General features: G+C 53.7%; 6 protein-coding genes across 6 annotated transcripts; 2 read left to right on the top strand and 4 right to left on the bottom strand.

The window, feature by feature from the left end:
• Window positions 1–1,448: 1,448 nt before the first annotated feature.
• Window positions 1,449–6,221, top strand: GLRG_02430 (kelch domain-containing protein; the record flags this gene model as incomplete). Its single annotated transcript, XM_008092439.1, has 4 exons — window positions 1,449–1,724; window positions 1,787–2,198; window positions 2,268–2,550; window positions 2,603–6,221. The coding sequence occupies 4 exons, from the start codon at window positions 1,449–1,451 to the stop codon at window positions 6,219–6,221; spliced, it is 4,590 nt and encodes a 1,529-aa protein (XP_008090630.1).
• Window positions 6,222–6,667: 446 nt separating this feature from the next.
• On the bottom strand, window positions 6,668–7,063 carry GLRG_02429 (uncharacterized protein; the record flags this gene model as incomplete). Its single annotated transcript, XM_008092438.1, has 1 exon — window positions 6,668–7,063. A coding segment is annotated over one exon (396 nt), but the record flags the coding sequence as incomplete, so codon positions are not given.
• Window positions 7,064–7,997: 934 nt separating this feature from the next.
• On the bottom strand, window positions 7,998–9,227 carry GLRG_02428 (ATP12 chaperone; the record flags this gene model as incomplete). The annotated part of the gene is made up of 2 exons (XM_008092437.1): window positions 7,998–8,785; window positions 8,861–9,227. The coding sequence occupies 2 exons, from the start codon at window positions 9,225–9,227 to the stop codon at window positions 7,998–8,000; spliced, it is 1,155 nt and encodes a 384-aa protein (XP_008090628.1).
• A 367-nt stretch (window positions 9,228–9,594) lies between these two features.
• GLRG_02427 (uncharacterized protein) lies at window positions 9,595–12,985 on the bottom strand (the record flags this gene model as incomplete). Its single annotated transcript, XM_008092436.1, has 2 exons — window positions 9,595–12,709; window positions 12,771–12,985. 2 exons carry the CDS (start codon window positions 12,983–12,985, stop codon window positions 9,595–9,597), a joined length of 3,330 nt encoding a protein of 1,109 aa, XP_008090627.1.
• A 4,917-nt stretch (window positions 12,986–17,902) lies between these two features.
• Window positions 17,903–19,729, top strand: GLRG_02426 (eukaryotic aspartyl protease; the record flags this gene model as incomplete). Its single annotated transcript, XM_008092435.1, has 3 exons — window positions 17,903–18,101; window positions 18,173–18,734; window positions 18,811–19,729. 3 exons carry the CDS (start codon window positions 17,903–17,905, stop codon window positions 19,727–19,729), a joined length of 1,680 nt encoding a protein of 559 aa, XP_008090626.1.
• A 1,617-nt stretch (window positions 19,730–21,346) lies between these two features.
• On the bottom strand, window positions 21,347–23,698 carry GLRG_02425 (uncharacterized protein; the record flags this gene model as incomplete). The annotated part of the gene is made up of 8 exons (XM_008092434.1): window positions 21,347–21,601; window positions 21,650–21,835; window positions 21,891–21,950; window positions 22,014–22,183; window positions 22,236–22,920; window positions 23,068–23,252; window positions 23,307–23,428; window positions 23,490–23,698. The coding sequence occupies 8 exons, from the start codon at window positions 23,696–23,698 to the stop codon at window positions 21,347–21,349; spliced, it is 1,872 nt and encodes a 623-aa protein (XP_008090625.1).
• Between the last annotated feature and the right edge of the window lie 1,493 nt (window positions 23,699–25,191).

The raw sequence follows: 25,191 nt of genomic DNA, 5'->3' as shown, positions 1-25,191 counted from the left end.
CGAGAGACATGTCAACTGCAGCGTGAAACTACGTGTTCCTAAAGTACTCCTGATGTCCCGCCTGATGTCCGAGTATCCTTCCATTCTTGCCTTCCCCCCCCCCACACCGTAGTGAAAGCGCCAGCAAGCCTGCAGCCTCCCCGTGCTTCCTGAGGGAGAAGAAAAAAGTTTCCCTTTTTTGCTCGGATGCTGGGCTGTCCCCTACACACACCCATCCGCTTGTCATGATCTCATTGGCCAGAAACAGCTACAGGCAAGCCCCTGATGTGACAATGCAGCCAAAGCAGTCAGTTGGGGGAGGGCGGAGAGTAGTCCAGAGCGACCTGACCGAGCCAGTCACTGAGCTGTAGTCTGTGCAGGAACAGGCGCCCCAAAACAAACGGGAAGTGCGGTGCCACAGGGAGCCTAATCGCCAATTGCAGCTTGGTGCTACTAGCACTGGGCTGCAGTTCAGTGCATTTACTTGGTCCCATCGGCACTCCTGGTCCTGGGGTTGTATTGGATTTCCATCGGGGCCTCCACTTCTCTCACCCCTGTTGACATTCCTTTTGCCAAACTCTCCTCTTAACATCCGCTTCAGGAAAGGAAACCAAGTTGACCGACACGCACGCAGGATAGAGAAAGAGAGAGAGAGAGAGGGAGAGAAATACCTTACTGTCGTACAGTCTGCCCTCCTTTTCTATTGCTGGGCTATCCCGCCTTCCCAACTTTAACAACGTTCCTTCTTGCGACTACAGCAACACCGACGATACATGAAAGGCCCGGGAGCCGGAGGAATAATAAACGACCACGGACAGGAATTAAGAAAAGAAAAGGAAAGGGAAAAAATCAAGACTAGTTCAAGAGGGGACTGCCTAGTAGGGAAGAAGTAACCCGTCCCCTAAATTTTAACGAGCCAACCCCCGTCAGCAAAGCCGCTTTTTTTTGTACGCGCGGAATCGAACATCGTCCCGTCTCTCGCGCTCAGCACCCTGCCTCCTTTCGTCTCCTCACCCACCCCTCGTCCCCTTACTACCTTACTCCCTTTACGGCGCCGACAAGGAGGACCGCAAAAAAAGAGGACGAGGTCGAACAACATCGCAGGACGCTCCTCGCCTCAGCAACGCGCGCTACCCCGGGACACCCCACCAATGCGAACCCAGCCATCCGCACATTCGAGCCCCGACTCCCTCTCCTGTTCCTGCGTTTCTGCGTTCCTGCATCCACTGCATCAACCCCGTCACGCCTCACCCGACTCGGCACCAGCGAACGGGCGACGACATCTCAGCCCCCGCAACGTCTTCGCGACTGACGGATCGACTTTATCCATCACTGACGCGAACGACCTGAACCCCAACGAACGAAACGATTCAATTGATACCCCCAAAGATCACGGCGCATTGGAAACGACGGACGATCGAGCTCTGTCCCATCTGCCGCCCAGCGTGCAGGCCGTGATTTGATACGTCATGGCTTTCCTCTTCAAATCCAAGAAGAATCAGGATCGAGCCCTTGCAAGCCGCGATGGAAACTCGGGCGGTGGTTCTCAAGGCTCCATTCAGAGCCAGCGCGAAAGAATAGCCAGAGAAGAGAAGAACAGCACCCAGCGCTCGACACCGACTGGCAGCTTGCACTCAATCGACCGCGATGGGAGTGCCGGAGCCGGAAGCCCCGATCAAGGCTATGGTCGCCAACGAGCTACCAGCTTAGACCAAACTGCGTCGCAACCACCGAGCGATTTACCTGTAAGTCCGACCGACTCGATGCGACGGAACATCTTCGCTGAAGAAAGCTGACCGTTTCGCAGCTTCGCAATGCCCCCCCCGTCTCCTCTCAAAATCAAATGCCTCCTCAACAACAAGTGACAAACCCCAACGCGTCGCTATACCCTTGGTCGCAACGGCGATTGACTTACACATCCTCACACCCGAGCCCCTTTCCCAGATATGGAGCCGCCGTCAACTCTGTATCATCCAAGGAAGGCGACATTTACGTGATGGGAGGTTTGATCAACAGCTCAACGGTCAAGGGCGACTTGTGGATGATTGAGGCCGGTCAGAATATGGCCTGCTACCCCCTGGCAACGACTGCTGAGGGACCAGGCCCACGTGTTGGCCACGCAAGTTTACTCGTTGGCAATGCCTTTATCGTCTACGGTGGCGATACCAAGGTTGACGAGACGGATGTTCTAGATGAGACGTTGTACCTTCTCAACACTTGTAAGTTTTCTTTCTGCATCGCGGCTTTCGCTGTTCAGGTGCTGGGGGCGGTAACTGATCCAAGAATAGCTACGAGACAGTGGTCGAGAGCCTTGCCTGCCGGGACTAGACCGTCTGGTCGCTACGGCCACTCTCTGAACATCCTTGGGTCCAAAATCTACATATTTGGTGGGCAGATAGAAGGTTACTTCATGAACGACCTCGCAGCCTTTGACCTGAACCAGCTGCAGATGCCCAACAATCGTTGGGAGATGCTTATTCAGAATACCGACAGCGGTGGACCCGCCGTCGGCAAGATCCCCGCCGCTCGAACAAACCATTCTGTCGTCACATTCAACGACAAGATGTACCTGTAGGTATCTTATTGAGAACCCTGGGAAACGCAGATGCTGACCTCGCCCTAGCTTCGGTGGTACGAACGGCTACCAATGGTTCAACGACGTCTGGAGCTATGACCCTGCCATAAACGAGTGGGCACAACTAGACTGCATCGGTTACATTCCTGTACCCCGCGAAGGACATGCCGCAGCCATAGTCGACGACGTGATGTACATCTTTGGCGGCCGTACGGAGGAGGGTGTCGACTTGGGAGATTTGGCCGCTTTCAGAATCACCTCGCGCCGCTGGTACACTTTCCAGAACATGGGGCCGTCACCCTCTCCTCGGTCTGGCCACAGCATGACAACCGTCGGCAAGGCTGTGGTGGTCGTTGGAGGTGAACCAAGCTCATCCCCCGCCAGCGTCGGTGATCTCGGAATAGTCTACATGCTCGATACTACAAAGATCCGCTACCCGAATGACGCCCCACCCGCACAGCAGCCTGGGGGGCAGCAACGGGTAACTCAAGCAAGACGACCCAGCGTCGCCGCTGAGACAAGGAACTTGCTGTCCCGAGATGGTTCTACTGGCCCTCCTGATCAGAGGAGGCCTGTTGGGGCGCCTCGCGACGGCTCAGCAACCAGTAATGGTCCTTCGAACCCCGTTCGAGGATCGCCCAATGGCAGTGACGCAAGCCCCGTAACCGTCAGCGCTTCGAAGGTCCCAATGTCCGCAGCGTCATCACCTCCCGCTGGGCCGCCTCCTCAAGGCCCAACACCTGCAAAGCCTTCAGTACAGACTGGCAACCTTGGCAGAGTTCGCGGCCAGTCATCAGAGAGAGATGGTTCCGTAGGCGGCTCACCCAAAATCGCTGCAGGTCAGTCACCAGTAATTCGAGAAGTCAGAGAACCAGCTTCCAAGGATGCCGAGAGCCCGGTCACAAACGGCAGACGGACTCCTCAACAAGCTGGAAGGACAGCATCTGGCTCTAAATCCGATTATGTGCCTCTTGAGACTCCCAAAACCCGGTCGAGACAGGGGAACAGGTCTCAGAGCTCTGTGGACAGTACGACCGAGCCATCTTTGAAAGCAATGTCAGCACAGCAAGTACAGCCGCCACCTCCAGTGCAGGCGCCACCGCCGCAACAGCCGATGCCCCAACAGCAACTACCGCAACCTCCAGTACAACAGCAACAAGCTACCCGTCCCGCTTCACCACCGCCTCCTACGCGCCAAGCTAGCAACCCAATGTCCAGAAGGTCCTCGGGCCGCAACTCACAGACTGTTGCCTTGCTGAAGGAGCTGGATATAGCCAGAAATCGCAACGCTTGGTATGCTTCAGAGCTTGAGCTAGCCCGCAAGGCTGGATATGTTCCCAACGCGAGTCTTAGCCCCGTTCTGGACAGCAGAGCTGCCGAGACCTTCGACGATGAAGATAAGCCTCTGATCGAGGCACTGCTAGCCATGAGAACCGAGCTTGCAAATGTTCAGGCCTCTGTCGACAAGCAAGCTGTACTCGCTGCGAAGCAGATTGCAGAAGCTGAGAAGCAACGAGACGCTGCCATCCAAGAAGCGGTGTATGCGAAGGCAAGACTCGCCGCTCAAGTCGGCGGTAGCGGTAGCGTTGCAAGCACTCCTCAACTGGACGGCGAACGCGATGTTGACGACCGTTCCACGGAGATTAGCAAGAAACTGGCTCATGCTCTTAACTACCAGAAAGACCTGCAGGCACAGCTCGAGATAATGAAATCGGAACTCGATGCCGAGCGGCGCGCCCGCCAACTGGCCGACGACACCACCAATGCCTCCCAGAAGCGTATGAGCGAACTGGAGTCCTACAAAACGACGACCTCTACAGAGCTCGAACAACTCAAGGCCGAACTGCACATGGTTCAGAAAGAGGCAAGAGAGCAGGCGATTCAGTACACGGAGGCTGTGGCCGCCGTCCAACTGTTAAAGGTTGAGAAGGAAGATTTTGAGGCCAAGTACAACCAATCCGTTGGGAACTGCAAAGAGCAGGATGATGCTTTTGACTCCCTGCGCGAGGCCATCTCGGCTTCTGCCGAGATGAAGGCGCTCCTAGAAAGTAAACTCGAAGAGGAGCGTTCGCAGAGGGAGAAGATCGAGTTGAAGCTTAACAAGCTGAAGGCGGAGCATGAAGCACGAACTGCAGAGCTTGTTGCGGCGACTCAGCGATTGCGCGATTCTGAAGAGATTGCTGAGAAGCATGCAAAGGAGGCTAAACTCCACCAGCAGGCGGTGCTTGCCAGCTTCAATAAGGTTGCCGCGTCGAGAGACGTTGGATCCGATAGCAAGACCGATAGTGAAAGGCTCAAGGCGCTGCAAGGCCAACTCGACGCAGCCAAAGCTCTGGTCAAAAAATACCAGCAGGAAGCCGATGCTGCTGCTGACAAACTCCGCACTGCAGAGGAGCGCATTGCTGGCTTGGAGGTGTACCAGGAGCAATCCAGCCGTGAGGGCGTGGCAATCAGAAGACAACTCCAGGCGGCCCTGCGCGACACTCAATCTTTGCAGGCTAAGAACTCGGATTTGAAGCACCAGCTTCAGAACCAGCAGCTAGAGACCAACGCGATGACTGTGCAGCACAACACCTTGAAAGACATTCTAGTCGAGCGCGGGATAAGCCCCACCGGTATGTCGCGGACACGTAGCATTGGCAGCCCTCGCGTCAACACCCCAGATCAAGTACGCATCCGGGATCTCGAGGATCAACTCAACGCTGCCCTGTCCGCCCATGAAGAGAACGCTCAGCGCAGTGCGGCTCAGCAAGAGGCCAGCGAAGCCGCTTATCGCGAGAAACTTACCCAGCTCGAGAACGACTATCAGTCTGCTGTGCATTACGTTAAGGGCACCGAGAAGATGCTCAAGCAGCTGAAGGAGCAACTCTCCAGATACAAGACAGAGAACGCTAAACTCAAGTCTGAGATCGAAGATCTCGAAGAGCGCGTCGAGGCGTCTGCTGCTGCCAATACCGGAGCGGCATCTGCCAACTGGGAAAGCGAACGCCACATCTTGCAAACAAAGATAGAAGCTCTCGAGGAAGAATTAGAGGCCTCTACCGAACAGCTCGAGAAGCAGCTGAAGGCTGTCAGAAAGGAACTTGAGGAGAGCAAGAAGCAACGCGAAAACGCTCTTGAGGACGCTGAAGAGGCTTCCCGCAAGCTTGCCGCCAACCACCGTGACTTAGAGGAGCTTCAACAGGAAAACATTCTTCTAGAGCGCCGAGCCCAGGATGCTGAGGAGAAGGTCTCTCTCTTGCTAGACCAAGTTGAAACCTCGGTCGACAGCTACCGTCGACAGAGCAGACAAGCACCGAGCATGATGTCCGAGCTGACGGAGAGGGGCACCAACGGAACAAACACGGGCCACCAACGCCAGGATAGCTCGGATATGGATAGCACATATGGAGCCGCCTCGGGCGGAGTCGATGGGCGCAATAGCACAGCATTGGACAACCTGGCAAACGAGCTGGAAACGCTACGAACCCATTGGGAAGCCACCAACAAAAACTATCGCCTAAGCAACACCTTCGACTTTGAGGGCGCCGTAACCCCAACACGCAAGGATGAAGATGTCGGGATGGGCCTCAGCGAGAGCCTGGCTGACTGGCGTAAGCGACTTGACGTAGACGAGCAAACAGAGAACGATCGAGCGAAGACGAAAAGCCGACCTGACCGGCCTTAGTCTGGCGTTCTGCGACGCATGAACTCTCGCTTTTCTACATGACGACTGCGAGGCTTTTGCCACTATTTATTGTACATTCTTTGTTTGACTGCCCCCCGGGCAGCAGCAGTTCGCGCAGGTGGAAGGAGTTTTCGGATTACGGGAATCCGACTTCGACGCGTTGACTTGGCTCTTCGTTTCGCAATGATTCTACGTATTCATGACGAAACAGCCTTCATTTAATCCCCCGCCCTTGATTTTTTTTTCTTTCTTTTTTTGCGCTTTTGTTTTTGCCTTACCGAGTTCATGGATTCTTTTCTGATGATACACTACGCAACATGGCCGCTCCCTGTTTGTTCTTAGCCGTATGTGTATAAGAGCAAACAGGGGCACAATGGTTATTTTTATTCATGATGGGGTCGATGGACACCGCCGAGTTTGAGCGCATGTGCCCAACTCCGTTTTCTTTAAGATAATGTACAATTACCGCCGATTTTTGTTTTCTTTTTCAGAAGGCTTTTTTGTCTCTTTTTTTCACTTTTTCGAGAAAGCTTGATTTCGACGCCATACACTTCGGTGTTCCCGTTACGAAATACGACCTTAGAGGAAAAAGCAGATGAGGTGCGCGGGGCATATTGATGATCCACACGGCGAGCGGAGCGGAGCTGACTCAAGAGGGGAAAGGATATGACAACAAGGGACCGATAAGGGAGGAATCTACTCTTTTCCTTGCGGTTTTGACAACAAATTCCCTTGGTAATCTTGCTACAGTCCTCCGAGTCCGATATGCCAGCGGCTTGACGAGGATAGCTGGCGGCACGGACGATGAGAGAGTGGACAATGATGAGACGATTGTTACCCGACACGCCTACCTGTTCTGTGACGCGTTGTGTTCCGTTTCTGTGTATAAAAAAACCTTCATGATGATATATTGATGGCTTGGTGCAAACTATGCTAATGACAATAAGAACCGCCTGTGCTTTGTGATTGGGGGGAAGGGGGGAAAGGGGCGGAAGGGCTTTTTCAATCAACATTGTGGTTTGAACGCCGGCTGTCCAAGTGATAACCTGTGTAGGTAGAGTGGCCCCTTAACCGGCGAGCTTGGCAGAAAGGCTTTCCATCGAGAGCATCGGACTTTCCCTTGCACTTTTGCCTTTGCCTATACCTTACTACACGCCACCATGGGCACTCGCCACCGGTGGCGCTCTTCCATGAGCCTCTGGGTGACGAGCAGATGGCCGGTCGTCTTCAGCGTCCCGACTTTTGTTGATTCCTCAACCTCACCTCACCTCGGGCCTTAAGCCCCTCCGTTTCGCCCGTATCGTTCTCCTTCAGCAACTCAGTGGCTACTAGACCCGCAACACGCGGACCACGGGCGTGCGGCGGTGGAGCGAAAGGGAAACCCTCCGTCTCTTCCACTTATCCCTCGCTCGGTACGCGTGGTCGCCGTCCCAGATGGCGGCGACATGAGGCGCCGCCGAGGAGAGAAACTCCTATGCCCAGGATTGTTAGTTGGCTGATAAGTACCGGTCCTGGCAGGAGCCACACTGTCGCTTCAGTGGGTATACCAAGCATACTGCGTACATTGTGGACGACGCCTCTCGAACGAGCTCAGACGCTTCGCTTGAGGCGGCAAACACGCAGGGCGACATGACTGACCACATTGTCTTAAGCTATTACTCTTACATGGGCACCATGAAGTCCTTGGGACCATGTATGCCGTTTGATGTACAAATCTCGGTCACTCCATCTATACAGTACCACGGAGTATCTTCCGTTGCCACTCGTATCTCTCTTTCACTTGCGGTTCGTGCCCGAGACCAGCAGCACGACGCTCCCCAACTGCCTCCTTAGGTCCTCCTTCTCCACATCGTGCGTGTCCTCCACCTCGCCCCAGGACCCAATCTGCCACGAGACTTCCAGGCTCGCCGCTGTCGCCGCCTCCTCGATGCCAAACTTCCTCGGGCTCTCCGGGTCGCGGCACTCCCCGACGGGGCCCTCGCTCCACTCCGTCACCAAGCGCGCCGCGGTGATGAGGCTCTTGCCCGCCAAGACAGCCCTCTCGAGACCAGTCAGCTCCCATGGGTCAAGTCCCATGACCCACCCCTGCACTACTTCTCGCACGCCCTCCGCCTGCGCCCTGGGCACGATGCTATGCCCGTCCAGGACCGGGTGGATCTCGATGCCCGGCCACACCCGCGCCGTGAGGAAGCCGATGACCTCCTCAGCCGTGCGCTTCTGGACGTCTCTCAAAGACTCACCCGCATCATTGCGCGTGTCCAGCGGGCCAGCCGGGGGCGCCCAGCACAGCAGGGAGTCGGTGTCGAGGTAGCGCATCAGCGTCGTGGCGATGGACTGGCGGATCGCGCCGGAGGCAGCATCGTCCTCGGCGATGTCGAGGGCGCGGCAGGTCAGGGAGGTAAGGGGGATCATGTGCTGCTTGGTTGCCTGCTGGGCCGAGGTGATGAAGTCCCATTCGATCGCCAGGGCGGAGGCGAGGTGCTGCTTGGAGACCGGCAGACGCATGATCTCCTTGGTGTTGGGGTGGCGGAGGGGACGGTTGTCGAGGTGGACTTGGAGAGCGCCTGTCGAGGTGCTTGGTTAGCTCGAAACCCAGTCTACAAAACACGGGACACCATAGTTGACGCGGCGAAGCTCACCATCGACCTCTTGCACGTTGACATCGTTCCAGAACCTCCTCTTCAGAGCGCCCGGCTTGCTTGCCTTCGCCTCCGCCGATGTGCGGATGATCTTGGCGTGCTTCAACATCTCTGCTTGTCTTTTCCTCCTCTCGACGCGCGCGCGCGCAGCCGCCGCCCGATCTTCTGCGGCAAGATCCGGGACGGGGGGTTCAGGTGGCGGACCGGTGCCAACGACGGGCGCGACCTCGGCAGGCTTGAGCGTTGTAGTCGAGATGGTTCTGGAGGCGGCGGCGGCAGCGGCAGCGAAGCACGGCCAGCCGGCCGCTGTCGTCATCGGCGACGACGCCGCAAAGAGTCGGAGAGGTATGCGGGTCGAGCGCTTCATTTTTTTTCTTCCGTGTCGACTTTTGCGTGTAAATGACTACAGAGAGGTTGCAGTAGTGGATTGGAAGGAGCTATTGGAGCTACAAAGGAAGTCGATTAATTTTCGGGAGCTTTGCAGTTGGCCCCCATAAAAACACATGAACCGATTGGCTGGAAGCAAGGGACACACCCTTATGTGTACTCGGTGACGAGCAAGTACCTAGGTACAATAATTGAACACAGGGTCGCCATTGGCGGCAATTTGCTATATAGATCTCGAAGAAAAGGCTGCTTGTTACAAGTGCAAACCCTCGGCTTTGCGCCTCGCTATACATCTACTCCTGGCTGTAGCAATACAAAATTTGAATACACCGCCTAGGTCCATTACGTTAGTATGGCGGCTTCGTGACGTTTCCCAGGCTAAGCTCTCCCGCCTTGCTGTCGATTCCGTTGAGAAGTTCGTGCAAATCCATCCCCCCGCCCGAGACCATCGGAAAGTTCCCATCCCCTCTTGCCGATCCATGGTATACACTATCGCCACCGCGGCTGCTCAAGTTCCGTTTCGCTGGCTTGACCGCATAATCTTGAATAGAAATCGAGGATGCCAGTCCGCCGATATTAATGGGCAGTGGCGGGACAGGCGGCACCTGCTCGTCCTCGTTGTGTTCGTACAAAGGGTTCGAATTCAGAGGCCCGCCCTTGCGTGACTGAGATGAAGACCGTGGCCGCCCTAGAGAAGCCCCGTCGCCATTTTCTGTTTGTGGTGCACCCGGGTTGAAGCTGAGTTCCGATGGCGTAAAGTCGTAGCTGACCATACTATCACTATCGCTGTCGTGATGCAGCCCGGCTGAGGTGCCAATGGGTGTTGCCGGTGCTTGCCCTGATAATACCATCTTCAGCTGATCGACAGACGCAACCACGCCCCGGCTAGAGTCCGAGGGCGAGGGCGAAACACCGCTCCGAACACTGGACTTGCGCAGCTGCCTCATGGGAGACAAGCCCCCAAGCACCTGGGACGAATTAGGACGAAGATTGCGTTGGCTGCCAAGCGGCGACGACTCGCCCGCTTGCCCGTGGCCGTTAGCGCCGTTGACCGTGAGGTGGTGTCGGTTGGTCCCCATAGTGCCATTTTTCGAGCCAGCCAAAGATTCCGATTTGCTTCCTGCCTGCAGTGCTAACATTGCAGCATCCCTTGACCAGTCCGTAAGCATGTGCTCTCGAAAAGAGGCAGGCAGCTCTGTCCCTGGCGCTGCAGGTGCGCTGGTGATTGAGGTGTTGAGAATAGGGTGTGAGAAATTACGACCAGGTGACTGAGGAGGACTGTTCGGCGGTGAGATGCTTGTGTCTGCATAACTCACACAGATGCTCTCGACAAGTGATTCCCGGTCATCAAAAGGCAGTAGCGCTTCGCTTTCGACCTCGGTGGAAGGCAGCCTTGTCTGCAACTTAGGAATCCCAGGGGTACCAACGAGATCCAGTCCCGGAGGCGGGATAGCCACGCCCTCGGTCCAGAAATGCTTGCTGCGTCTTCGAATGACTTCGTTGGTGATTGCGCGCCCGACGGCAGAGTTCTCAATGTCGAACTTTTCAGTCACTGCCCAGAAGTATCCATGGCAGAGACTGCCAAGTCGGACCTTTTGCACTGGAAGCTCCGCATCCGGGATATCCTCCTGAAGGCGGAACACCATGGGTAACCCGTATTTGACTGCGTTGATACCCAGCTGGTACACCAGCTTGGTGAGCAGCACGTGAAGGAGCACAATGTCCGGGTCGTAGTCGACGTATTGTAGTGCGTTGTCGTAGATTGCAATGTGAAGGAGCTGCAGGAAGTGCGACCGCTGCCGCGACGGCTTCTCGCGGGTTGAGACGTTCGAGGCGGCACGTTGAGCGACGTTGGCTGGCTGAAGCTCGCGGCCGTTTTTGTTCCATGAGGAGCGGTAATGTTGTGCGCCTTCGTCCCGCGCCTTCGAGTCTGACGGCGTCGTTTCGCGGTCAAGCCAGGTCAAAAGCGCATCAGCGTAGGCTTTCCTGACCTCGCCGTCCGGATCCCGCAGGAGCCAATGTGTATTTTCCCATACTTGAATCGGGACTCTATTTCGTGAAAGGTTCAAGTTGCCAGACATCTGCGCCCGCGGGTTCGCAACAAGGAGAATGTTCTTGATGGCTTTCAGAGCGGCAGTTTTGCCTACATTACGGGAAAGAATGGTTTCCAGCTGAGGCTGGCTAGAGCTCAAATCGTCCGAGGATGGCTGCTCGGCATCGTCCGCCCGAGGTGAGGAGGTGGTGCTCGAGGATTTTGAGGGCTTGAGGCGGAGGAGGATGGTCGATATCATGTCCGAGATCTGGTCTGCGTAATAGACGTGTGTTGCGAGGTCTCCAATGCAGATCTGGATTCTCTCAAGAAGCTCCTTCCGTTGTGCGAAGACGTCCCCGGAGCCCTGCGGACTGGAAGGAGTCTCCTCGGCATCCCCTTCTACTCTACCAAAGCCACCAGGGAGTTGGATCAGCTTCTTCATGTGCTGAATGAGCCCCAGCAGAACGTCCATGGCGCTCAGCCCGATCAGGTTGATATCAGAGCGCAGCAAGGATCCAATCATGGCCGCAAATGTGAGATGCAGCTTCAGGTTGTCGTCCTTGACGGGCGCTTTCAAGAGATGATCCATGGCGGTCACCAGGATGACATAGCGATCTTGCACGGGCGCCCATCGCGCAATGGCGCTGTAAATGCTGATTGCCCACCCGTAGTCCTTACCAGACTTTTCGTCCGTCTTGACGACCGTGTCGCCGTTCGCAACGCGACTCTCAATGAAGTGCAAAAGGGAGCCGGTGGCGGAATGAATCTGTGGCCTGTTGGGTACGACGAAGATCTGCTTCAAGCACTGCATGGCAAGAACCCCGATGTCCTCTTCTGCCAGCTTATCCACGTCGAATGCGGTGCCTGTCAGTGCAATAGGGTTGGCTTCGCCGCCAGTGCCGCCGCTTTCGACAGTTGCGACACTCGTCCTACGGCGAAGCTTCTCGGTCAGTACCTTCTCTTCCATCTGGATGCGCGACAGAAGCGTGTCGAGCAACTCTTCGTCGCCCCACCAGAGATTATCCAAAATCACGGGAACGATCACGTCAAACTGACGACCGGTGACGGTAGACAGGGCCTCTGAAGAGGACACGCTCCTGATGGCCTCGAGGCCTGCGTTTCTCCATCGCATCAGCACAGGCTTGCTCGAAGCTCCTTTCCCTGGGTTTTCACGGGTCGACGAGAGCGAGGCGTAGGTGCGGACGATCGATTCGTATTGGGCAAGGTACGCCTGGTCGGCAAAGGAAGTAGAGGCGTCGTGATTTTCGCAAAAGGCCTCGAACGTAGGAATGGAGGACTCCACCATGGTTATGTCCTTTGATCCAAGGATGAGATCGAGGATTTTGAGCACATTCGGAGCCACAAGCGGCAAGTCCTTGGGTGCTTTCTCGATTAGTGCCGTGAGAATCCGGAGGGTGACTTGGACATTTCTGGACAGGCTCTGGTCAGCGACGCATTCGCCCAACGACGTCTGGGGGAGGATCAACAAACCCGATGCGCAGGCGCCAGACATCGCTGGCGGTCTTCTTCTCGAGGAAGGAGCCAATCTTTTGGATCTTGGAGCGGCGGGAGGTGGCGTAGAACAGCAGGTAGCTTAACTCGCTCGAGTTCGGCTTCACATCGACAGCACCTTTATTTGTTCGCGGGTAGCACTTGAGCACCAGCACTTGGTGCTTCGGACGACATTTTTGCTGAATCGCGTTCATGACGCCGGTGGGATCGGAGCCCAATGAGCGAGGGGAGACGTCGGGAGACTACCTCGTGGATGGTAGTGTTAGGAGGTGAGAAGGAAAAAGCATCGAGGGTTTTGGAGAGAAGAGGCAACAGGAGGCGTTCGTTCGCGCGTCAGGTCAAACAGATACGAGGAAGCGGACGTCGTCGTCATCGGCATAGATCACGAAAAGCAAAGAAGGAGTGAGGCATTGGACAAATTTGGGAGAGGGAAGCAGGCGCACTGAACAAGCCAGCGGACGATAATTTGGGGTGTGGCAGACAACCTAGAAGAGACAGGCCAACAGGCATACTACGTAGATTCAAGTCCAGGCCCGGTCAGGCCAAGTGGACTGGAGGGGGTAAGCACGGCGCGTTGGTAAAAGTAACAGATAGACACATGGCTCGCCTGTGGGAATCAAATGCGGTACCTTGCGCGCTGGGATACCTCCCATGTGCTGTGCTTTGCACCATTGTCTGTAGGTACCTACTGTACATAGTAGCATGCAATGAGAGTTGGGAAGGGTTCCTCGTCGGCGGACGCGGACACGGACGCTCGACATGAAATTGCTTTCTGCACCGAACCACCTTGTCGTCTTGCTCCGGACTGCCTCTTCGTCATCATTTGAGCCCGACTGTCCCGCACTGGGCAATTACCCGATGGGTCCATCGTATAGTAATAGAGAGACTCTCGGCAACCTGTCCGAGCGTATCCAGTCTACCTATTTACAGATGAAGTTTCTCCCCCTTCTACCTATGTATAATCAAAAGCTTGAGTGGAAACGATGGAGAACCGACTGTTACATTTTGAACACATGTTCGGACAACAGCACCACAAAAATGCATGCCCTCAATGTACCAGGGGATGGGAGACATGTGCAAGAGGGGGGACGCGATTTGGAGATGAGATTGCGACCCGAAGACGGACAAGCGCCTGTGTGAATGGCGAGATGGTAATCTCGGGGGCAAGGGGGGGCCATCCAGGTCCGGCGTCCCGGCTCCCAGCGGGTGATGCGTTCGTTGCTCTAATCCACAAGCGCAAGGGGGCTTGTCTTCACCATCTCTTGGTCAGCAAAGTGGGCCTAGGTCAGGTCAGCCAAAGGGGGGGGGGGGGGGTACGTCAGGTGAGATGTATAACGTTGCCTCTCCCCTTTGGCGCCAGCAATTCGCCATTACCAGGCTCACCTACCTATCGAGGGGCAAAGGGGGGCTGGCTGGTTGGCCGGCAGGACCATACAGTACATATTGTCCAGTACTGAGCAAGCCAGCCTGGTGCTGATCAACATAGCGAAGTAACTTCGCCGGTTTAGGCTGCTGTCGAGCGCGGAATGGCAATCTGCCCTGACCAGTCTTTGGTGGCTCAGTAGATGCATCCTTTTATTTTATCCCTTATGTTCTTGGCACAATGATAGGATTGTAGAACTCAATGGACACCAGACATCAAATACCATTGAGGACTGGCCAAGGTACTACCAGCGACGAACATGGCACTGTATGAAAGCCACCAGAACGGACAGCTGTTCCTCCAGCTTGTGGTGCAGGACGCACTTGTCATTGGGCGCATGTTTCACTACCTATCCCTTTTCCCCTTCTGCTCTCTGTGGCAGGCCGTCTACATGGTTACATGGTGCCGAGGGATCCCATCTAGGTGTTTGGGACCAAACAAACATCCATCTTCCCCTTCCGTCTATTTTGGTCCTCCCGGCTATTCTCTTGCTGGTGTTTTGGAGGCGAGAAATGTGGTCCACAAGGTATGTCTGGAACGGAAAGCGCAGCTGGGATGATCCCGCCCGTTCGGAGAGTTCCAACAGGTGCTCGGACTCGATGCACACAGGCCCATCCTAATCCACAAGCATGCGGCGGCGGCCGCTGTTAGGGATGGAAGACCTCTACTCCGTATACGGTATGCGTGAGCTAGGTATCTTAGCCACCTGAAATAGGTAGCTAAGATACCAGCCGAGGTACCTACGGAAGCATTTCTTCCTTCCAAAAGTACTGTCCCACTGTGGTCTTTCTTTTTGTCATCTGCATCCTGCCTGCGTCTCACTCTCAACTTTTATCCAATTGTCTACCACAGCGGCACTCACCGCCATCCCATCCAATGTCGCCAGCATTGCATCCCATCTACTTGCTGTGCGCACAGGTTCTCAACTGTCCTACTAAGCCTTTATTCTTTTCCCAACAAACGCCTGCCGTCCGTCCTAACCGCTCGTCCTTGTGATTGAAGCTTTGCGGGTATCTGCCAGTCTCGGTCCCTTGTGGGATTCAGCCCACTTGATCTGGCTTTCGCCTTGGCATGTGAAGTCTTTCCATCCCAGCCCCTTCGAGCTTTGCCAACTGAGCCAACACCATCCATCTCGAGCCCGAATTTCGGATCTCATGACTCTACTCGGAACAATTTCTGTAGCGGATAGCCACAGGGAACCACCGCTGTTCTTTACATGGGACGCCGCTCGGCCTAGGACACTCTCCCACACCACCCCGTGCTGTCACTTGCGAGTAAGCGAGTGTCAACACCAACATCACGGACTGCTTGACAGCCAGAACGGCTGACCCGGGAAAGGTATTTAACACCGTACTTGCGACCAATCACATTGCGATTCAACCACGCTACGTTCCACTCCTCTGCACCTCCCGCAACATCCGGCGTCCTTGGACTCGACAACCCCGATACAACCCATTTTGGTAGTCCTCGGGGCAATATTGGATTCCGGAACTTTGCCACATCATGATACGCAGTCTCGTGGCTTCAGCCGTCACCAACCAGTCTCGTCGCAATACACCCAACTAATCTGCCCACCTCAAGGCCTCGTCCCCTTCATCGAGCTGTAGGGATCTCATACGGTCCTTGGACGTGGAGCGAGTCCAAATCGGCTAGTCCCTGGTGAACTTCTCAAAGCTTTCAGCGGCTTCTGCCGACTCGCTGATGATGCTCAGATTACGACGTTGATGGGGCGTGGCTATCAACGTCTAATCAACAGAAGAACCCTCTCACCTTGTCTATAAAGCTTATCCATCCACACCACGAACAGAACCGTACCCATTTTAACGTTCACGACCGGACTAGGACAACACCTTCCGCCCTCGCTTTGGGGAGTCTCAGTCAAATTTGATCTTCATGCCCTACTGGTCTCAACTATGACGAAGCCAGCAACAATACCACGAAGTAAACTGCCCTTCCCGTTGCATCATTGGAGAAGCTCACGTACGAGGCGTCGCGGGTGACTTTTTTTTTTCGTTTTTCTTTTTCACGTACACAAGGTCCATAGCAATCGATCATTGTCATTCGGTCTACTAGGATGGCTATACGATATTACCTTGAATCCCTCGAGGACTCAAAGGGCTGCGTGTCACATACGTCAAACAAGTGTTTGAATGTGATGTGACGTAACAGTTCAGCGACGTCCGTTCCTCAAGAGGGTGGTTGGTTTGTCACCTGCTGATTGGCAGTCCAGTTGCAACGCACCCCAGGCCGATTACCCTTGTTGGTGGAGCCTGCTCGCCGATCACAGACTCGAAGCTGGAGACATCGCTCACCGAGGCTCACCGAGTATTGGAGATGAAGTCAAGGGGGCCAACCTACCAACATCGGTTTTCCTGCACATTGCCTCGTCTTATGACCCTCTCCCTTCCACTTTAATCTTTTTTTCCACCTTGAAGCTTTTGATTTGATTGCCAAGTAACGTTCCCTGTCAAACTTGATAGACCTTGCTGAGCGGCGACTTCGTGCCGGGATACAGGAGACGAAGCTATACTTTATAATCTAGTCAAGAGGGGAGGGCCCCAAGCTGAGCCCGTAGCAAGTGGTCAACAGCTAGTCTTTGAAATTTTCTTTAATGGTATACAGCTATCAAAGTCTCTAACTTCCCAGGTATTAGTCTCACAAGGCCCATGGCTGTTCTTGAGAATTCCTTTGCTTTCAGGCTCGGAAGTTTCCATCGACAGCTTCGTTTCTGGCTCATCCAAAGTCTCGATGCCATGTGTTATAGTGCAGTCCAAGGGACCAGCGCAGCCAAAGCAAGCAGCGTCCGGCCGTTGGTCGCCATCTTCGAGTGTATGTCTCGGATACCATGAGAAAGTACTCCGAGCCCGTTGATAGAAAAACGTAACTAGAGCATGGAAATTCTTTCTCAGCGGGTGATATTAGCTGCCACAACAGTCCTTATTAGGCCGTTTGCCTTCAGACTTGACCAGTGCTGTAGGTCTTTGGCCAGAACCTCACGTGGGCAAACATATGGGACGGAAGCATTGAGCCCAGGGGAGATATCGCATGCGGGAATCGGATTCTGTGCTACACAAACCGGCTCCCTTGGTACGACTTCACCAACCCGGAAATGGAAATGTTCCAATAGAGGTAATCTCAAGAATATCCGGGTCTTTGACCGTGCAGGCAGTGTCTGGGTCGAGGTATGGTCCGAAGATCTGGCACAGGAACCAGAGGTCGGGGCCCAAAGCCTGCGTCTTGGAACATAACCGCAAACAGACGGTGAAGCATGGGACGGCAGATGGAGGAGAGACATGTTTCTCTCTGTTTTCTTTCAACTACGACCAAGGCCATCGACGACTAGCACGAGTGCATGCAGCAAAGCCTGTATGGCTTTGACTTGTTTTCTCCAAATGGCCCAGCTCTCGCAACCCGAAGCCACCCAACACCCCAGACCGGGCCCATGAACTCCGTCGCTCTAGAAGCTGAAGATCTATCCTTAGTAGCTCTTTTCTTACTTCGCCTTCTCCTCCTGCTTATCTACCGATGTTCCCCAATCTACAGAGCCTCATCTCTCTTTGCATTTGCTTCGATTATTGGGTCACTCCGTTCACTTTTTTTACACCCATTTATTACGAATCTCACTTTTCTACCATCTTCGTCTTTGAATTTGTTCACGGCAAAAAAACCAAATTCATAATCGCCCAAGATGAGGACAGGTGGTATCGCTGCCGTTGTAGGGGGTATAGTGAGCTCAGCCACTGCCTTGTCTTTACCCAGCGCTACCGAGGGTAAAGGCTACATCGCCATGCCGGTCAGACAGACCAGACTCAACCTGGACCATCTCACCAAGAGAGACGCAATCGAGGTCGTCCTTAAGAATCGGGAGTTTTATTACTCCACTGACGGTGAGAAGCCATCCTGCCCTCTGCTCCTTCCTTCCGTATGGGCTCGACTGACGACGACTCAAAACAAATAGTCATCATTGGCACACCCGGACAGCAGGTGACCGTTCTCCTCGACACGGGTTCTTCTGAGCTTTGGGTCAACCCCGACTGCGCCACGGCGCCCTCGGCCGCCCAGGCCAAGCAATGCAGCGCTGCCGGCCAGTACAACCCGCGGAACAGTCGCACCCCGCCGAGCGGCCCCACTGGCACTCGTAGACTCAACTACGGCGATCCCTCAGCTCCCAACACTCAGACGAGCGCCGAGATCGCCTACTACTCAGATAGCATCACAATGGGTAATGGCATCTTGTCCAACCAGACGTTCGGAGTCGTCACTAAGAGCGATGGCATCGCTACTGGCATCATGGGCCTGGCCCCCGACCTGAAGGCTGGCTTCGCCGCCGGCCAACCGTACAGCCTGGTTCTCAACAGTCTGGCTGATCAGGGTATCATCGGGAGCCGCATCTTCTCATTGGATCTACGTCATGCGTCTTCAGACTCAGGCGCTCTCATCTACGGCGGTGTCGACACCGGCAAGTTCATTGGTGAGCTCCTACGAGTTCCCATGGTCAATGGCGCCAAGGGCGAGCCCCGGTAAGTATAGTCATCTCAGGGTCCATCATCTCATCCTCCTTCCGAATGAGACCTGTCTGTGCTAACACCGCCAAAGTCTCGCTGTCGAGCTTACCGGAGTCGGTATGAAGTTGTCCAACTCCGCCAAGACCTACAACCTGGCCCCAGAGGACAGAAACGTCATGATCGACTCCGGCACAACACTCACGCGCCTGCACCCTTCCCTCGCGCGCCCCATTTTGTCAGACCTCAAGGCCACGAGCAGCAGCGACGGTTACTGGACTGCGGCCTGTTCCCTGCGCAATAGTGATAGCGATACGTACGTCACCTTCACGTTTGGCAGAAAGACCATCCGCGTGCCGCTGAGTGACTTCATCCTCGACCTGGGTCCTTCCGATGACCAATGCTACATCGGTCTTGTCACCACCACCGACCAGCAGATCCTCGGTGACAGCATGATGCGAGCCGGCTACTTCGTCTTCGACTGGGACAACCAATTCGTCCACATGGCGCAGGCAAGCACCTGCAACCAGGAGAAGATTGTGGCCGTTGGCAAGGGTAGCGATGCTATACCCAGCGGCGTCATAGGACTCTGCCAAGGTCCCACTACGCCGGACGGCGAAGAAACCCTTTCGGCTTCTGCAGTGAGTCCACCTGCTTCTCCAGCTCCTGCCATCCCGATATTTGCGCCCACTGTCGACCCGGCAACCGTTACCAAGATTTTGGATAACAGCCCGGCCCCGGCCCCGACCCCGATCTATGTTACTCTGTTGTCTTCTTGTACCGCATTAACACTTTGCCCCCAGCCGTCCACAGCCAACGGCGCCTCGCCTACCTCGTCCTACCCCGCTGGTGGGTTATCGAACGGCGGCTCCTCGACCCCCTCGAGGAACACGGGCGTCAGCCCCTCATCCGCGGCGCCCTCCGATCCCCCCTCCGCGGCGTCATCCCTCACCGAGGGGCGGCTCCTATGTCTATTACTAGGTGGCTTAATGACGTTTGCGGCCGTTTTTTGAGACGCCAGATTGGCAAGGAATGGATGTGATGCTATCGACAACAAAAGAACGAGGATACCCGAAAAGAATACCAAGTGCTTGGGCGGGGACATGATTTTTTTTCTTTTCTTTTCTTTCTTTCTCTTCTTCTTTTTGTTTCTTCACGCATTTTTGCATTGCGAGACATGTTCTCCAAAAGAGAGAGCGCACCAAGGCATCTGCGGATGCAGATAGAAGTTTTCATGACTGCCAGCCAACCAGTCACAGCTTTTACTTTTTACATGAGTGGTGATACCTCGACAGCTGGGAAGGGCTAGGATCTAGCTAGACGCTATTTTACGACCCGTTACGATACCAATGAAGTAGGATACCCAATGGCTATAACTCTTTATTCATTTTGGGTTTTGCTTTTTCTAAGTCGAACCGAAGAAAAATAAAGGGGAAATAAAAGATATGCCTAACTCTCAAGCTCAACATATTCCCGCTCATGCTCGCTCGTATGTGTTTACGCATAATAGAACCCCCCCCCCCCCCCCCCTCTCTTCGTTCATCAAGACCTGATGAGAAGCCGTCTCATGTAGACGCTGTGTCCGAAAGCGCACGCTGCTCCTGCGTTTTTGGTGGTTTTGTTTTGCGAATGACATCATGGCGGGCGAAGAGCTGGGCTGTTTTGGGCTCGTGGGCCGAGACACGTCCCAACCCCCATCCGGCGGTGTGCCTTCTTCGCAGCGCCGTCTACCCAAGTACCATGCCCACCCTGCGTGCTCTCCTAGGTACCTTCACTCCACCAGCCCCGGCGATCTGGAACAAATGATCACCGCGGCGCCCGGCGCCTCCCCCCGGATCCAGGTCTACCGTCCTGGAAGATATTTTGTTCTCTCGCTCCCCGTTTGACGAATGGGGTTAGGGGAGAGGGGGTGCCGCGTCGGCGATGGACTGGCCGGGCCTTGGGGGACGGACGGCCCATGGGGCCGTTTTGGCCAGAACCGCCTTGGGCGCCGGCTGCTTGTCCGAAATGACGGAAGAACCCCTCTTTCGTGCCGCAAAGTCCGAGGTAGAGACATGTCTCCCATTGCTTAGCTTACCGCTTGGCATCCTCTTCCACATCTAGATATCGACGGTACCAGTATGTCTTGTGCTCATCCCAGATCCACATAATATGGCTTACCTGCTTGCATTTCGTGCGACAAGCGGTCCCGGTCAAGTGTTCAACGCTCTCGGTCAATCACGTCAAAGGCAGCTCGAAACGCTATATGAAAGCTGCTAAAAATCCTCCCTATGGACTATCTGAGCTATGGACATACGGCCAATGTCAAATGAAGTGGCTGCGGAAGCAGCAGACCCGAGCCAAGCCGTTATAAAGCAAGTCTAAAAAGAAAAGCCATCTCCGAAATATCTCCCGCATCAAACCCGCTTGAAGTGAATGATTTCGCCGTGAAGAACGAAATATCAGAGATCGAAACCCCGCTGCGCATCGTCTATGAAACGCTGTCCCAGAAATCAGAAGAACCCCCCGGCAGAAGACACCCCGTTCCAGTACCATTCTACCCCCCTATCATATATTCATGTCTTTGACGACCCCAAGTCCGGTATAATTTCATGCAGATTTTGCAGATCTTGGAACTTGATGCCGGATGCTTAAGTGTTAGTCTTGCTTCGCTTCGTTGTGCGAGACGTGGTCTGCGCATCATCACTGGCACGCTTAAACAAGCGAGCATTCGTTTCACAACTTTCACTATCTTCGACCTTTGGGTAGTCCCAGAGCTTTGAGACCTCTGGAATAATGCTGTTCTGGACAGCCTCAGCTCGAACATCGTCGTCTTTGATATTCTCCAGGACGATCTTTCGGCAGGTCAAGGCAAAACGACGTTTGCCTTTGGGTACAACCTTGTGCTGCTAAGTGTTAACCAGTGGTTCCAAGACAAAAGGGGGGACACATACCAAGTACGCCTGGTGAATTCGGGTACCATGCATGACCACCAAATCACCATGGAACATTGTAAGTTGGAGGACCTTCTTGTCCTTACCAGCATAAGATTTCTTCATTTTGAAGGACATCAGTGATGGACTTCCGAGCGAGAGAGTGGCCACAGTAGGTCCCAGAGTGTCTTCTCCGTCGTCGTGGTACTTCAGTAAGGTCAATAAGTATATAATCAAGAGGCAAGGCGGTACCCTAACTCACACTGATCTTGTCTTCCTCCATGTAGCCGATGGAAAGAAGCTCGTTGAAGTCAACGAAGTCCTCGGTGAGCGTATCGCATCGAGCCATCTCGCTGTAGTTGGGCAGCTGTGCATAAGCGTCCACGGTATCGCTAGTCATGTCGACTGATTTCTGACCAGCCCATTGCATCCTCTTGAGCGCTCCAATCAAAGAGTCTGGAGCCTCTGAGAATGGCCTCGAATGCACATTGACAGCGAACTTGTACGGGGCGCCCCAATTCTGGAGAAAGTTGCGGGTCAACTTCTCAGTAGGCACTAAGGCATGTCAGTCACATAAATCAGTGAAGAGAAGCAAGGCAGTACATACGTCCAGGATGGATAGCAGGCTGTCTTCGGAAGCCAAAGTCTTGGGCGGTATCGTGCTGGAGGAGACCCCACATCTGATCGGGAGCGCCCTCGATAGCATTGATAGCTCGAGTCGCTCGAAAGACAGTGACTGATCCAATGATGGCACTTACATTGAGCGGATCCGGAAGGAGATACTGTTCAACAGTATAGCCATTCGACTCGCTTCTGGCCTCTAGGATATTTTCATCCAAGATCTTAGACTCAAAGGTCTTCTTCTGTCTTTGCTGGGCTTCCTCAGCATGAACCTCTTCCAAGGAGAGAGGCAGGGGTGGGGCAAACAGAGTGAAGTGGCAAAGAGGGTCCTCGTAAGTCCACTTTGTCCAATCCACTCGTCTTGCACAGCGGTGGCACTCAGGGCAGATGATTCCATCACGCATGGCTTTCTCTGTGCCCAGAAAGCCTGGCATGGTAATGTCCGGAATAGGCGGCTGCAGAGGCTGTTGGGGAACCTGGTGAGATGTTCGTTCCAGAAGAAAGTCCTCTGAGTAGGTGAGCTGGTTGACATCGATTCCAGCAGTAAAAGCGAAGAATTTGCCGCATTTATGGTTGAGGCAGACCCAACCACAGGAGAAGACTGTCTTGCTTCCCTGATGACAGTCAACACACCATGCAAGAGAGGAGGCGTGTGTGGAAGAAGTGGTCAGCTCCAAGATGTCAACAACTGGAGGAAAGACGAAGCATTCTTCACACTTAGCATTCAGACAAGTCCAGTTCTGTTTGAATGTCTGCTTGGATGGGATCCCGCACTTGGAGCAGCTGGCTTGGTGTGTAGGAAACTCCTCCAGCTTGACAATGTCCTGTACTTCAGACTTCGACTGCCACCAAGACGGTACAGAGCGATCAGTCTTTTCAAGACGAATCTTATGAATAGGAAAGCCTCTCTCATCCTTCTCAGACCATATATCTGTGATGCTGAAGAAAGCAAGGACGTTGAAGGCGTGCTTCATCTCAACAGACAAGCCCGGGTAGTGTTTGCCTGGTTGATAGTGAGCTCAAGCCTTGAGGTAAAAGGACATATGCATGATATTACCTAGGATCATTCCAATGGGCGTTCCACTTTTCATGGCCGTATGGCAAGATTCGAGCACAAAGGGGCGTACTTGCTTGACACGGACCAGATTTCCCTGACTGTCTTTCTCTTTGCCGCCACCACTGTCATAGGTAGCAATAATTAGTGGTTATGAAGCTGAAAAGGAGGAACATGGCAACCAACAGTGTGGTGATAATGACTTCTGCTCCCAGATAGTCTCGCACACTAGAGAATGCGTTGAGAAGCATGCCTTTGATGAGCTTGTCCTTTGTGTAAATGCTTCCTTCATGCGCCTTGAAGTACGGAAGGGCATCGCAAAGCGCTTGGCGGTTTTCAGCCCACACCGGAGGGCTTCCAATGGGAGCAGGCAGGGTTGAACTGGTTGCAGCCATGAGTGTGACTGAGTGTTGAAAGAGGTTGGAGAAAATGGCGAGGATAGGTAAATGGAAGGTGCGAAGGTGTAAGTCGGGAAAAAAATGATCGCGCCTGCTTCGTGGTGTTAGATACAAGGAAAATGATGCGCACGAGAGAGGAAATCGTTCGGAGGACTTGGATCAATTGTGATGTGTTTTTGAGTGAGTGGGAGAGGAAGGAGGAAGAGAAAGAAAGGGTTCTTTGTATTGAAGAAGGAGAGATTGTGTATGGCAGGATGGATGCGACAAGAGAGGGGAGAGGAACAATTGCATAGGAGTGTTGTGTGCCAAAGAGGGAGGTGCGCCCGTAGGTATGGGGAGGGAAGAGAGAAAGAGCAGAGGGTCGAATGTTCTAGGATGGTGAGTGCCGTCAGTCTCCAGAAGATATGGAAAGTGCAACCAGCCGGTATAGCTAACCTACCACCCAGGGAAGTAGCTGGAAAGAAAGGAGGTCATTGAGGTAAAAGACTGGCTTCTTGGAGAGTTCTAGTCTGTAGTGCACTGCCAACTACGAGGCAGGAGCGAATGATCGAACAATTGAATGATCTGATCGAAGTATCAAAGTAGGTATCAAAGGAGGAATCGACGAGGGTATCGAATGACAGAAGAGTTAAAATAAATGAACGTACCTGTAACCAATTGTAGCAATAGAAGTACTCTCTTTGTCTTCTGTTGTTTCTGGTCAGCTTATGTTAGTAACGTTAGAAAGAGTAGCAGCCTGTAGATAGTTAGAAGAAAGTGCTTAGAATGCAGTACGTCTTAAGGGCCATGTGATAAAGGGCAGAAAACAAAGTATAGACCGAGCTATATGTTTGAAGGGATCAAGGTGATTCAGTGAATATAAATAGTCTGCTTGATAAACTAGGGCGGGATATAACTGCTGGTGAAATGTGACATTAAGGATAGATAGAGTAACTCTTTCTAGACACACACAACTCTTAAAGAGAAGAGGTATGTGGCCCCTATAGTTTGATTAGCTAAAATGAGATATGAGCTGTTGTGATGCTGTGTATTACCCTAAAGATAGAAGACAAGAGGCTGATTTGTAGATGGTGAAGGTCATGTGTGTGTGTTGTTATGTTAAAGGTGATGAGTGTTAATCTAAGACAGAGACTTATGAAGTAGTTGACTTACTTAAAGTGATAAGAAAGGTTGCACAGTTCACTCCGCATAAAAGAAGGAAGAGCACTCAGCATGCGATCTCAACTTACCTCTCTGGGAACTGCGCTGAGAAAGTGTGTCTGTCTGGGTATGTAATAGGTGGCAAATCAGCTTTTGTTGTTAAACTTTGACCTTAGGCTAGAGGGGGCCCTCTGATTGTAGTGACTGAACTTTTAGGTGCCAATTTTGCTGTTAGCGGTTGATGTCTAGGAGAGAAATAGTAAAGCGGCGGTAGGAGTGGATTTGTTGTTCTAGGTAAGAACAATAGAGGCAAGGTCGACTTGCAGGAGTCAGATTTACTCAAATGCCAG

Source organism: Colletotrichum graminicola, assembly GCF_000149035.1.
Source record: "Colletotrichum graminicola M1.001 genomic scaffold supercont1.5, whole genome shotgun sequence".
Taxonomy (NCBI): Eukaryota; Fungi; Ascomycota; class Sordariomycetes; order Glomerellales; family Glomerellaceae; genus Colletotrichum; species Colletotrichum graminicola.
This window is presented reverse-complemented; position numbering and strand designations above follow the sequence as displayed.